The sequence below is a fragment of the Glycine max genome, chromosome 17, assembly GCF_000004515.6.
Source record: "Glycine max cultivar Williams 82 chromosome 17, Glycine_max_v4.0, whole genome shotgun sequence".
Taxonomy (NCBI): domain Eukaryota; kingdom Viridiplantae; phylum Streptophyta; class Magnoliopsida; order Fabales; family Fabaceae; genus Glycine; species Glycine max.
The window spans coordinates 34,967,581-34,983,128 of record NC_038253.2 but is presented as its reverse complement, the minus strand read 5'-3'; the positions used below and the strand labels follow the sequence as shown (position 1 = coordinate 34,983,128).

General features: G+C 34.5%; 1 protein-coding gene across 1 annotated transcript; it reads left to right on the top strand.

Annotated features, from left to right (window-relative positions):
* Positions 1 to 2,345: 2,345 nt before the first annotated feature.
* On the top strand, positions 2,346 to 6,469 carry LOC112997698 (PRA1 family protein D-like). The gene is made up of 2 exons (XM_026126369.1): positions 2,346 to 2,474; positions 6,260 to 6,469. Exons 1-2 carry the CDS (start codon positions 2,346 to 2,348, stop codon positions 6,467 to 6,469), a joined length of 339 nt encoding a protein of 112 aa, XP_025982154.1.
* Positions 6,470 to 15,548: the final 9,079 nt, after the last annotated feature.

Here is a 15,548-nt window from a genome sequence, read left to right as displayed (position 1 = left end):
TCAATGGAGGGTACAACCCTGATGGTGCTCAAAATTTGATAAGGGAGATTGAGAAAATCTTTCAAGGTGTGTCGGGAGGGGCTGAAGGTCGCTTTTGGTACATATACTCTGGTGGAAGAAGTCGAGTATTTATGGGAGAACACTTGCCAATGCTTGGAGGCTGAAGGTCAAGCTGTGACCTAGTAAACCTTTAAGAGGGTATTTCTAGAGAAATACTTTCTTGAAGATGTTAGAAACAAGAAGGAAATGGAGTTCCTAGAGCTCAAGTAGGGGGACATGATTGTGGCTGAATATGTAGGCAAGTTTAAGGAGTTGGTGAGGTACTTTCCTCATTATCAAGGAAGAGATGGCAAAATTTCAAAATGTGTGAAGTTTCTGAACGACTTGCAACGTGAGGTGAGACAAGATGTTAATTACCAAGGTGTCCGTCAATTTCCACTTTTGGTGAACATGTGTCAAATTTGGGATGAGGACTCCTGAGACAGGGCGACCTATTATAGGAGTACAGGTCGAATGAAGAGTAAAAAGAATAGACCTCAAAATCGGGGAAAACCATACCTGGCCCCTCCTAACCAATATGGTAATCACCCCAACAATCAGAGGATTGTTGATATGGGGTTTGCTGGTGGTAGTGGTAGCAAACCCACTACTTTCCTAACACAGATAACTTGTTACAAGTGTTGTAAGCCAGGACACATCTCCTCAAATTGTGCCGATAAAGGCACGAACTGTTTCAACTGTAGACAGAAGGGGCATATTCAGAGAGATTGCCCATATCCCTAGAAGGAGCAAAATGGTGGGGGTCTGAATGACCAAACTAGACGTCCGAAGGCCATGGGAAGGGTTTTTACTCTTAATGGTGTTGAACCTTCAAAATCCAAAGATCTAATCCAAGGTAAATGTTTCATAAGTGGGATTCTCTTACTTGTGCTATTAAATTCTGGTGCAACCCATTCATTTATATCTTATTCGTGTGTAGAAAAACTTAGATTTTTGTGTCTTCTTTAAATAAAGATCCAGTGGTAGAGATCCCAACTAGTGGTTTTGTGTTAACTTCTAATGTGTGTTTGAATTGTTTTGTGGAAATTTCTGGTAGAACATTCTTGATTGATTTAATTTGTTTGCCTTTGAGCCAAATTAATGTTATTATGAGTATGGAATGGTTATCTTACAACCATGTCTTGTTAAACTATTTTGATAAAATTATGGTGTTTGATGATTCTAAAGTGAGTAAGGATAAAATGTTTATCTTTGCCAACCAAGTTGTGACATCTTTAAAAGAAGATGCTCAAGTGTACATGATCTTGTCTAACCTGGAAGTAGAGACAAAGGTTTCCATGGGTGACCTCCCTGTTGTTAGAGGGTTTCCTAAAGTGTTCCCTGAGGATATATTTGGTTTACCACCTGAGAGAGAGATAGATTTTTCCATAGACCTGGTACCCGATGCTAGACCTATATCCATAGCTTCTTATAGGATGTCTTCTATAGAGTTAAAGGAGTTGTTGGGTAAGCAGTTTGTCAGACTCAGTGTGTCTCCATGTTGAGCATCGATGTTGTTAGTGAAAAAGATAGATTGGACCATGAGGTTGTGTGTAGACTACCGCCTGTTGAATAAGGTGACAATTAAGAATAAGTACCTTTTTCCTAGAATAGACGACCTTATGGATCAGCTGGTAGAAGCTTATATGTTTAGTAAGATAGACCTTAGGTCATGTTACCATCAGATCCGAGTGAAGTTTGAGGATATTCCAAAGATTGCTTTTAGGACCCATTATGGTCACTACGAGTATCTAGTCATGCCCTTCGGTGTGACTAACGCTCTTGGTGTGTTTATGGATTACATGAATAAAGTCTTTCACCCTTACCTCAATAGTTTTGTGGTAGTATTCATAGATGATATTTTGGTATACTCCAAGACTAGAGAGAAACATGAGAAGCATTTGAGAATTGTGTTGCAGACCATTAGGGACTGACAACTTCATGTTAAGTTGTCCAAATGTGAGTTTTGGTCAGAGCAAGTTAGTTTCCTAGGGCATGTAATATCTCAAGGGGGTATAGTTGTAGACCCTTCTAAGATAGAAGTTGTCCTTGAGTGGAAAAGTCCTATATCTGTTTTTGAGATTAGGAGTTTTTTGGGTTTAGCGGGATATTATCGGAGATTCATATAAGGTTTCTCCAAGTTAGTTTTACCTTTGACCAAACTGACTCATAAGAGTCAAGCTTTTGTGTGGAATACCCAGTGTGAGCATAGTTTCCAAACTCTCAAGGAAAAGTTGACGATCGCTCCTGTGTTAGTTTTTCCTAACCCGAGAGAATCCTTTGAGGTGTATTGTGATACATCGAAGATGGGTTTAGGAGGAGTGTTGATGCAAAATGGTCGAGGAGTGGCCTATGCTTCTAGACAACTTAAGACTCATGATAGGAATTATTCCATCCATGATCTGGAGTTGGCTGTTGTAGTTTTTGCCCTTAAGGTGTGGAGGCATTACTTGTTTGGCAATAAGTTTGAGGTGTTTAGTGATCATAAGAGCCTTAAGTACTTTTTTAGTTAGAAAGAGTTGAACATGCGTCAAAGGAGATGGTTAGAGTTTCTTAAGGATTATGATTTTGAGCTTAGCTACCATCATGACAAAGTTAATGTAGTGGCTAACGCCTTGAGTAGGAAATCCCTACATATATCTAACTTGATGGTTAGAGAGTTGAATCTTCTAGAACAGTTTGGAAACCATAGCCTTGTGTGTGGAAGCATATATGATATGAAGTTTTGATGATGCCAAAGATGAGCGCGATTCAAGTCAAGAATTCATAAATGCAAGAAGAACGATGTACTTAGTTAGGATCTTAGAAAGAATTCCTTAATTGATGCTACACAGGTTTGGCTAAAGGAAATATTTTACAAAAGTTTTTTAAGAACAATTATCTTTTCATAAATATGATATTTCCTCTCTGGTAATCGATTACTAGAGGATGTAGTCGATTACCAGTAGCTAAATTGATTTATGAAACAATTTGAAAATTTTGAATTTGAATTTAAAAGCTTGTAATCGATTACACAAGGTATGTAACCGACTACCAGAAGTTTAAACTGTTTGTAACAACTTTTAGAAATTTCACTTCAAATTTTAAAAACTTGTAATCGATTACATCATTTGAGTAATCGATTACCATACACAAAAAATTCAAATTTCAAGTCTGAAGAGTCACAACTAACTGTGTAATTGATTACCACATTTATGTAATCGATTACCAGTAAGGAATTTTCAAAAATAACCCCCAAGAGTCACAACTGTTCAAGAAGTTTTTGAATGGCCATCAAAGGCCTATAAATAGGTGACTTGGGATACAAAATTCCTTAGAGTTTTTCTGAACAACATTGTCTTATCCTCTAAAAACCAAATTGTCTTATCAGTCTTAAAATATTCCTTGGCCGAAACACTTGCAAATTCAATAAGGAATCTTGATCGATCTTCAATTGTAATATCCTTCTCTTAAAGAGAGAAAATTCTTCTTCTTATTATTCAAAGAGATATGTTTAAGAGACCGAGGGTCTCTTAAGTTGGAAGGATATATAAACACAAGGGAAGGGTGTCCCTGTGTGGTTTAGAGTTTGTAAAAAGCTTTTTACAAGATAGTGAAAATCTCAAGCGGGCTGCTTGGGGACTGGACGTAGGTACAGGGGTGGCCGAACCAGTATAAAATCTGAGTTTGCATTCTCTCTTCCCTTAAACTTCTTTCATTTATTGTTATTTATCTTTTGCTTTAAAGAATTTTATTTTTTAATTGTCTTTTGAGTAATTCATATTAAGGGTGAATTGTTAATTCAAAAAGAGAGTTAAATTGTAATTGCGAATAATTTTTGTATCTTAATTCAACTCCCCTTCTTAAGATAACCGAGACCACTTGTCCAATAGAGGTTACCCCTAACAATGTGAGACTGGGAGCTTTAAGGATTAATAACAAGTTGTTAGGAGAGATCAAATAAGGCAAAAAGTTTGATCCTTTTCTGAAGACTCAGATAGAAGTCATAGATAGAGTCAGTGAAAAATAGTAAATTCAATGTGGGATCGGATGGAGTTATGAGACTTCAAGATAGGATCTGTGTTCCCAATGTGCTCGAGCTTAGGAAGATGGTCTTAAAGGAAGGACATAAGAGCAACCTAAGCATCCACCCTGGTGCTACCAAGATGTATCAGGATCTGAAGATAATGTTTTGTTGGCCCAACATGAAGAGATAGGTTAGTGAGTTTGTGTATGCATATTTAGTCTAAGATAGAACATTAGAGACCTTCAGGTAAGTTACATCCCTTAGAGATACCCCAGTGGAAGTAAGATAGTATTTCCATTGATTTTGTTGTAGGACTACCTAGGACCCCAGAGTTTTAGATTATATCTGGGTTATTGTTGACAGACTGACCAAGTCTGGTAACTTTATTCCCATTAATATAAGATTTTCCTTGGAGAAGTTGACCTCCCTATATATTAGTGAGATTGTCATATTACATGGTGTTCCATATAGCATAGTGTCTGATAGAGATTCTAAGTTAACCTCTAGATTTTGGAAGAGTCTAAACAGAGCATTGGGAACCAAGCTTAGGCTGAGTTTAGCCTACCATCCTCAGACTGATGGCCAGATTGAACATACCATTCAGTCGCTAGAGGAACTTTTGAGGGTGTGTGTCTTAGAACAAACAGGGAGTTGGGAAAGTTTTTTGCCATTGATAGAGTTCACCAATAACAATAGTTTTCACTCTACCATTGGCATGGCTCCCTACAAAGCTTTGTATGGTCGACCATAGATCTTATTCATCTCAAGAGTAATGGAGATGTGGGTCTTAATGCTCGAAACAACAAGAATAGGATGAAATGATGATTTTGAGTCAAACATAGTGGTTGGCAGAGAAAGAAGGGGTGGTGTGTGGCAGCGCAACAACAGGCGTGGCGGAAGCTTGAAGGAGAAGAAATACATATATACATCATTAATGCTAACAGTATTCAATGTCAACCTCATTCCCTGATATGTCCTTCACATAGAAAGCATACATCAATTTCTCTCTATGTGTTTCGATGTCTGCTCGAACGATGACGAGGTTGTTCTCTTGGAGAACTTGGGTTTATGTCAGAGAGCAATCCAACTCTGTTGTCTGCACACAATTCTAGCCTAACCCCCTGCATGTGTAAGTTGATGCCTCAAACCAATATGCTTAATTTAATTAATTAATGGTAATAATGTAGTATAATTTATAGCCAATATGCTTCATTTAGTTAATTACCTCACAAACCTGACATTCTATAGCTGCTTCTAAGCATTTCATTACTTGTTCCTTCTCGCTTGCAGAGTATCTAAAGCATGTCCATCTATGTGACTGATAAAATACTCCTGTAATTACATTGGTTATTAATACTAATTAATTCATCATGCCAAATGAGATATTAATACTACATTGGTTAATTACATAAAAAAAATTTGTGTAATGAAACATGGACGTACGCATCTCACATGAAACATTTGAAAGCTAGAGTATATAAAACGAGAAATTTGTGATATATAATTAAATATTTGAGAAGTTTAACATAAAATAGTGTTAAAGATGTAACGTCACTACTAAAATAAATGTCTTCGACAACAGCACATCAACGAAGGTTATATAAAAATCGTCTTAAAAAAAGCGGTGAAATTTTTGTAAATAATTGTAACTTTTCAAAGACGATTTTTTAAAAACCGTCTTTGAAAACGCTTTACTAAGTCGGTTTCTTCAAGAACCGTCTTTGAAAAGACATCTAACTATTTTAAAATGCTCGCGACCACTCACATTCTTCAAGCCAACACAAACCCTATCACCATTTCGCAAAGCAAATCCCTGTCGCCGCTGCCAATGATGAGCTCGTTAAGCTCCGACTATTCATTTGCTGGATCTATAGTTTCATCAAATTCGATTCATTTTCTAACCTTAAACTTTGGAAATATTAGATTCGAAGTTGAATCTCTCTAGATGAGATGCCGTCAGCATCTTCTCCAGCGCCTCATTATAGTTCTATCCCCTCGCCCTCATCATCTAACTCCACTACCTATTTGGTCACACGCGCCGCGACATCCACGTGTTCTTCTTTCGCCACGCGCTGACCATTGGAAGAGGTGTTCGCGCTCCACTCCTTCACGCACCCTTACTCGATGGAAGAAACGATGATGCATGTGAGAAGCAACCTCAACCACTTTTGCGTGAACTACTTCATCATGGTTTTGTTCCCGAGCCTTCTCTAGCACCCAGTCTCGATCATCGTGTACTTGGTGGCATGGTTCTTCCTCTACTTCTTCCACGACGAGTCTATGGTGGTGTTCGGCACCAGGGTGGATGATGGAGTGGTGGTGGTGATTCTTGTGGCAGCGACACTCATGGGATTGGTGCTCATTGGCGTGTGGGTGAACGTGGTGGGTTCGGGGATCGTTGGCGTTGAGTATACTAATATTTAGAGTATCTTAATGCTTGATGTAAATGAGTTTTGAAGGTTTAATGATACACTTGATTTCATTCTAACTCAAACCAACATTTAGTATGAATTTCAGTTTCACAAAGATTTGTTTCATGCTTAATGGTTTTCCCGAGAAATAATGTATATATAACTTTCATTTGCGTGTTTACTTGGGTCATGCTTTCATTCTTATTCCTTTTAGTTGGCCATGATTCATACATATGAAGGAAATTATTGTTATATTGAGTTTATAATTACTGTATTTTACAATCATTGTAGGCCTCGTTGCTGGATTTTGTGCTCTGTGTGCAATACAAAATCATGTTAGTCTTGCACTGCAATCGACTGGGAGAATATTAGCCCCAGAGGATTTGGTCGGGAAAAAAAAATTGATTGCAATCAATTATTTTAATTATTATATATAACTTTTATGTTTTTAATATCAAAATGAATTTTCTTTTAAAAAATTCAAATAAATTTATTACTTAGAATTCCTAAGGATATCACGTGTAAACATTCTTTTGAAAAATATTTTCATATATATATAGTATAGATTAAAAATGCAAACATGATTACCAACATAAATTTATTTATAAAAATGTATATGTGTATATAACTTCGATTTGGATCGGATTTCAAAATCAAATTCAAAATTTGATCCAATTCATTTTGATGTTTGAATCTATTCATTTCAATTTTAATTAGTTCATAAATACCCCTACTCTATTTCACAAACACTTATTTTGTATAATTCTTTGATGGTAAAGAATTAAAGAAGTAAGCCGTGACACTCATTATTTACCAATGTCATTTTACAAAATGTAAGCAATCTTGGTGTTATTCAGAATATTACCGGACATTCTTTATTCTCTCATTATTGGGTTTGTGAACAGAATCGTGACCACATTTCAGCGTAGAAAGCTTATTATAAGTAAAAAACAAACAGTTACGAAATAGTTTGATAAGATACCCCTTTCGTTAATAATCTGAATATTCCTCATTTTCTAGCAACCTCCTAACTTAGCAAGTGTGGCAGTCACTATCGGTATCAGGTGAGGCAAATTTACAATATTTTCTTTTGCCAATTCTCAGAAAAACTTGTATAAATGAAATATATATGGTGATGTGCTGAAGTGGAGGACTCGTTTTCACATATATGTTGGACCACAACAATTAGTTATGCGGGACTATTCTTTGCAGTGGTGAATCCACGTTATACTAAAAGATAACACTAGTTTCTCTGAAATTTTTTAAGCAACTGTGAGCATTAAGAATGGTTACTTGAGTTATTTAAATTTAAGTAAACTTGATAATTTTTTTATTGGACCAGGTAACTTGGCAGGACATTATTTAATTAACTGATTTTGTACCAATAAAAAAAATAATTTTTTTAATAATTTAATGTAACTCAAGTTAAATATTCTAACAACTTTTAATATTGGAGTAAATTTTAATTATATATAAAGTTCTTAAATAATATTGTAGGGCTTAAAAATTTAAGATCAACAATTCATTTAAATAATTATGCATCATAGGATTGAAACCAGGAATAATTAGTAAGGGGGAGAAAATTTACTAAATACTGTGAAAAATGATTTTATTATTATTAATAATTGTTTTAAATTATAAAAAAAACATTTCATATATTTTTTAACAAATCTAAAAATTAATCAAAATCATTTACTTCTTTCTTCTTGAAGGATTATTCATCACGCTTACAAGCGTGTAGTGAATTTTTTGAAGTTTAGAATATGAGAAGATGCTAAAATATATCAAAATTATTTATTTCTTCATTCTTTAAGAATGTAGTGAGGCTACTTTGTCATAGCTTAATTACATTATAATTTTTTTCAAACCAATAAATAATAATTTACTATAGCTACAGTAGATCTTAATATAAGAAAAAAATATAATACAATATTTAAAAGAAGAAGACTCACTACAAACGCTAGCTAGAAAAAGGCAACAAGTAGCTTAACTTGCTTTGTTTTTTTTGCCTCTTAATGTCTTTGAAGATAAAAAAAATCAATTTTAAATACTCAAAACTAAAATAAAAGGAAAACAATATTGTAATAACACTATTCAATTAGCTTCCTACTTGTATCTAAATATTTTTAATAAATGAAACTTATTATATATTTAAAAGAAAAATGTACTAATACCACGTAGTGGATCTACATGGAGGGTAATGGAGGCAATTATCCCCACAAAGTATTTTTTTTAGTTAAATATATTAAATAAATATTTTTTTGCCCCCATAACAAAATAGATCTTGTTCCCACAAAATAATTTTTTAATAAGATGAATGTAACTAGTTGTAAAAGATAAAATTGGGAATAAATTCATACTAATTTTATCTAATTTATCCTTTTAAATTTTACTATTTTTAATTTTTTATCACCATTTTAATAAAACTTACATAAGTTTTTGTTTGAGAAAATATTAGACTATTTTTTATCTCCTTGAAAAAAAAAATTGTAGATCTACCCCTCACTGATACTATTCATTTTTTTTTAAGACAAAAACACAAACGGTAAAAGTTTAAAAGGGGTGCAGTACAGGAGAGGGGGCAGCAACAAGGAAATTTAGTAGGGAAAATAGATTATATAATTGTATTGGTATATATACGAACAACATCTTGTGACTTAGGCGGGCGAGTGCCCCTATTAGAGTATATGTGGTTCAGTCCCTGATTGTAGATGCTCTAATACTATAAAAATAAAAGGGGTTATAAAAAATAAGATAAAATATAAAATCTTGTTGGATTTTGAAAAAAAGGATTATTCCTAAGTATATTATATTAGATGAGAATGAAATTCTTGGATATTGAAAGAAAAAATTGTGTTTAGTTAACTATCATTGTAACTAGGTATTTGGTACGTAAATAATCACAATACATGGCTAAAATATTGCTTGAAACTTCCAGAATCATACAATGACACAGGAACTATGAGCTAGAAATTTCACTATTGAACTTCAATCAACTTTAAGTCATAAATCTTCAATAAATAAATAAATGAGAAAAGTTTGTTGATAAACTTACAAGTATGTTAGAGTGGTAATGCTTCCCAACTTCTTAGGGATTTCCCCAGATATACGATTAACAAATAGAGAGATGCATAGTATAGTAACTGTATTTAATACAAAATACATGTAACTGATAAGAACTTACATATTAGTTAGTTTTGTTGAACCCCACTCCTTTGGGATCGTACCACTTCGGTAGTTCAAAGCAAAATCACTACAATGAAAATAAATTTCATTTCAATTGGCAAGGTGACATGTTCCACCAAAATAGTAACAAAATTAGTTGAGACAAAAAAAAAAGTCTTAGTTTTAAGATTAAACAACTACACAAATATTTTTAAGGTGTTCATAGTTCTTAAACTTGTCTAAGGTGAGGAAGCTTAGCCAAATAAGGTGGAAGCATGCCAGGAAAAATGAGCCGCTTGAAGATAATAAAACATGGAAAATTGTTTAAGAATAAATAAATAGGCTCCGACAAACAATGTTAAGATGCAACAATAGTGTTTCAAAATTCAAAGTTCACAATGAATTTCTCATATACGATTACAAGGAAACTATAGTTAAATATATAAAAATCCAGTTATATCGGAAAACATAGCAAAGCATAAACTACTTCAAAGTTCAAAGCATTCAGGATAAGGTAAAGAGATTTTTACATTATTACTACATGATAGGTGTTATTTACAAAAGAGCAATCACAATCAGTGATGCTTTGAGATCCTTTAGGTGGCTCTGGTGTTAATCCCAACATTTTGAGAAAATAAAATAGTTGTCTTATGAATGAGATTGTATACAAACTAGAGTCTGATTGGTATACGAAGCCCGTCATAGCTCAGTTATGCGTCAAGGCCTTCAGACTCCAATAGCTTCGCAAGGGAGTCATTCACTTCTTCATGATCCATCAATGCATCATACCTTCAAATTACCAATAAGGAGATTATTGGGAAACCCTCACCCCTTGAACTAGCTTTTGGGGTTGAGTTATGCCTCTCACATTATACATTCTTAGATGGTATATAGAGCAGGTTCTGATCACGCTTCCGCTAGTCTTCACTTGTGGTGACAAACACCCACCATTTGTTGTTCACGCATCAAGCCCAAGAAGTGTTTGGCGTGAGAGAGTGTGTTGAAAATAATTGAAGTCCCACATCGGTAAAAGTAATCCTACATTAAAATATACAAGTGAGGGACATCCCTCACCCCTTGAGCTAGCTTTTGGAGTTGAGTTAAGTCTCTCACATTATACATTCTAAGAGAGATATTAAAAAATTAATTTTCTAAAGCATTGTACATTGATGGAAAAAGCAAATACTAATTGCCCCACATTTTTTTATTAACTAATTTTGAACTTCTAAAGGGGTTCTATCAGGCTTCCTAAATGCATGATCAATGAACTGAAGTAGATTACGGAAAGAAAGTAGAGCAAGCATTATGTAACTAGAAGGCTTATGCTAAACTTACCGGTAAAAAGTATTCTTTTGGGTTGAATTTTTCACACTTCCTCTTAAGGCCTGAAATGGAAGATCAAAATAAATTTCCTTCGTGAAACTAACTATTCCCCTTTGAAGTCCAAAATGTGTAGAAGTTGGGCGATCAGACCTCAAAGCATCCTGTAAAATCACAAACAATATGAATGAGGGAGAAATCAGACAAGTAATCCCAATTATGCCATGTAAAGATAAGGCACATAAAGGATGGGAGGGTAGATCACCAAGATTAGAATTTCACAGTCCTTTAGAAGTGGATATGTTTCTTCAAGAATGTCGCTGACATCATTGCATATTTAGACGCACAATCAACCCACATAAATAGATGATAAAGCTGAACTGAATTATAAGCAAGTACTTTTCCACTTAGGTAGAAGCTATTAAGAGGAACTCCAAATCCACAGTGAAGAAGAAATTAAATATCTAAAATGGATGACAGGTAAACCTTAAGAGATCAAACATATTATGCTCCATCTTGAAAGTTAAAAATTAAAATATTGGAAAAGGAAGAAAATTCCCCTAAAACCTTTATTTTCCAAATAACAGCGATCTAAATAATGCAATTGTCTTAAAAGTAGAGTAGATTATTAAGAGACAATCATGACTATAATACACGATCGGCAGCTTCTCTCTTAGGCAAGTCTTTGGAAGCTCATGTAGTGAAAAATTAAATTGTTTCATCAGGCAAATTAGAAAAGATTGAACCCTTGGAGATATTAGATAGGATCTTATGATATGCAATTTTCATATCTTCATCCTATATCATAAGAGGAAGATTTGATTTCTTTCAGATGACCATTATTATTAGGTTTCAGTACACACACTTTTCAGTAGGCTAGTTTAAGCATGTATAGTTAAATCCAACTTTTAACCCTTCTCATATATTAACTACAATTAGTCATATAAATATTTTCTAAATGTATAATAAATTTTTGTGGTGTAAATGCTGAAGAAGGTGTATTATTGGCATTAAGTAGCTATAAAGATATACTTCAATAATATTAGTTGTACACCCCAGAGAAAAGAGAAAAAAGAATGAATATCATACAATAATTTCTCATGAAAAACATTAATATCTTTAATATAATGCATAGATATATAGTAGGCCTTTCACCCTTAAATCATAATTACAATCTACATATATAGATAACAAGCAGAAAGTAAAACTGGCAGCTTGGATTTTAGAAGAAAAGTTCATGGGAAAGGACCTCTAAGTCACGCTTGTCCGATCTCTATGATCATCAAGACCTGGGTACAAGAAAGAAGCAGAGCTAGTTTATATGACCAGTCATATTTATTATGATTTCATCCAAGCATTATTCATGTCATATTGATATTAATTATCCACAGAATAATAGAGAGTATTAATGTGGGACCTCCGATCAGAAATTGAAAGTACCATGAATTACTTACGGGAACAATATGTAATAGTGTTGAAATTGCTATAAATTTCTAAAATATTCTTAAATATAATATGTATGAAAATGGTAGAATATTCTAGAACAATCTAGAACTATAATGTGTATGAATATGGTAGAACAATCTAGAACTATAAATGTATGTATAAGATAGAAGAATCTAGAATTATCATGATACTAATCTATCATGAAAACTCTAGAAAGACCTAAAGTAATGTAGAAACATTCACCACCATTGAGAGGTTGGTGACTTGAGCCTAAGTCAAATACACTTTGGAGCATGAAAAATAATTGTGAGGTGTCTACAAGGAACAAAAGAGTTCGGTATATGGTATACTACCAAAACCAACTCAGAATTACTTGGCTACACCGACAGTGATTGGGCAGGTTCTGCAGATGACATGAATAGTACCTCTGGCTATGCTTTCTCACTAGGATCGGGAATGTTCTCTTGGGCATCGAAGAAGCAAGCTACAGTAGCACAATCAACAGCAGAAGCAGAGTACGTGGCAGCTGCTAAAGCAACGAGTCAAGCTATATGGCTTCGTATGATACTTGAAGACATGGAAGAAAAACAATATGAGCCTACTAAAATCAACTGCGACAATAAATCAACAATTGCAATGACAAAGAATCCAGTTCATCACAGCAGAACAAAACACATAACAATCAAGTATCACTTTATTAGAGAAGCTGAAGCAACTAAAGAGATCAAACTCGACTACTGCAGAATAGAAGATCAAATTGCAGACATATTCACGAAGGCGTTGCCAAGACCAAGATTTGAAGAATTACGAGCTATGCTTGGAGTCACAGAAATTTGCATCAAGGAGTGTTGAAATTGTTACAAATTTCTAGAATATTCTTAAATATAATATGTATGAAAATGGTAGAATATCCTAGAACTATAGTGTGTATGAATATGGTAGAACAATCTAGAACTATATTCTGTATGAACATGGTAGAACAATCTAGAACTATAAGTGTATGTATAAGATAGAAGAATCAAGAGCTATCATGATACTAATCTATCATGAAAACTCTAGAAAGACCTAAAGTAATGTAGAAACATTCACCACCATTGAGAGGTTGGTGACTTAAGCCTATAAATAGGCAATTGGTATGTTGTAATTGATCATTCAAGAAATTTATGACATAGCCTTCTTTCTAAAACAATTCTCTAAAACTATCAACTATCATCTAATCAACTACCAACAAATAGTAATCTCCTATTGTCAACATGTTGTTCCAGGAATCAAGGGACCCAATTACAAGAATGAAAAAATATATCATATATCCCTGTCCAAAAAGGCCAAAACAATAGTTGATTAACTTCAAAAACTGTTTTCAAACAAGCCAATCATATGATGTATATATTCTTCGAGATAAATTGCTTTTAGAAGGATAATTATCAGTATTCCATTCCTGATAACACTACTAAAAAAAGCGCTTTCTACATCGGACCTTTAACATCGGTTATTCCAAAACCGATGTTAACAAAAGCATGGTGGCATTTTTGTAAATAAGTAGACTTAGTTAACATCGGTTTTTCCAAAACCGATGTTAACTACTCCATAGTAACACCGGTTATTAAAATAACCGATGTTACTATGGAGTAGTTAACATTGGTTTTGGAAAAACCGATGTTAGTATGCCGTTGTTAACATCGGTTTTGTAAAAACCGATGTTATCGAGTCGATGTTAACATCGATTTTATTAAAACCGATGTTACGTAGTTGATGGTAACATCGGTTATTTTTAAAAAACCGATGTTGTTATCATTATATATTAAACTTCTGAAATTGCACAACCCGCGCGCTTGAACCCTATCGTTCTTCTTCTTTCTTCTTCTGCCTGAGATCGTCTTTGTGTCAAACTGGCCTGCGCTTCCATGACTGCAACCACACTGTGGAGATCGTCTTTGCCACTTATCCATTGAGGTACATCCTTTTGTTTTAACATTAGGCGTTCGTAGTTTTAACATTTGCTCACTTTCGCAGGTCGAAGAAAAGTAGGAAACGAAAGAGTCCCGGAAAGGGTACTCCCAGGGCGTTATTATTGTTTCTCCTTCTGTCTGAGTTCGTGTTTGTCGCAAACCGGGTTGCGCTTCTGTGACTGCAACCACATTGTCGAGTTCGCGTTTGTGGAGTTCGTGTCTGCGCTTCCATCGAAGGTATGTCTCTGTTGTATGTTAATGATGAAAATCCATTGTTCAATGGTCTGTCTCTGTTGTGATGTTTCGAAACCCTAGTTAGGCACAAAGGGTTAATCGTAACTGAATCTGTAGTGATTTAGGACCATATGTAACTGCCTTAAGCAGTTATTGCAGAATAAATTATGGAGTAACAGCAGGGGGGTTAGGCAGTTTTAGAACCGTTTTCAGGAAGGGAGAGACCAGGCTCTTAAACATCTTGGGGGTTCTATTTCTTTTGAATAAAATTCAGTCCTTATTCCCTTACCAGTTGGTATCTATGACATTTCTTTTTAGTTTTTACCAGTTGGGGGTTCTATTTCTTTTGAATAAAATTCAGGCTCTCAAACATTGCTTTTTAGTTTTTACATTGCTTTTGAATAAAATTCAGTCCTTATTCCCTTACCAGTTGGTATCTATGACATTTCTTTTTAGTTTTTACCAGTTGGGGGTTCTATTTCTTTTGAATAAAATTTAGGCTCTCAAACATTGCTTTTTAGTTTTTACATTGCTTTTGAATAAAATTCAGTCCTTATTCCCTTATTCCCTTAGCATAGGCTTCAAAACAATGACATTGTCCCATGAAGCATGCCACACAAATACTGTATCATCTGCATATTGTAGAATATTTACAGGCTGACTATGCTTCCCTACCATGAAACTTCTGTACAGGTTCTTGGCTGTTGCTACCCACATCATTCCTGTCAAACCTTCAGCCACTATATTAAAGAGCAAGGGGGCTAAAGGATCCCCTTGTCTCAAACCTCTAGTGGGAACAAATTCCTTTGTAGGGCTGGCATTTACTAGGATTGATATTGTGGCAGATTGCAAACAAGCCTTGATCCATTTTCTCCATGTAAGGTTGAAGCCCATCCTATCCAGCATGTAATCCAGGAAAGACCATGAAACAGAATCATATGCCTTCTCGAAGTCCACCTTGAATCCAGGAAACACACA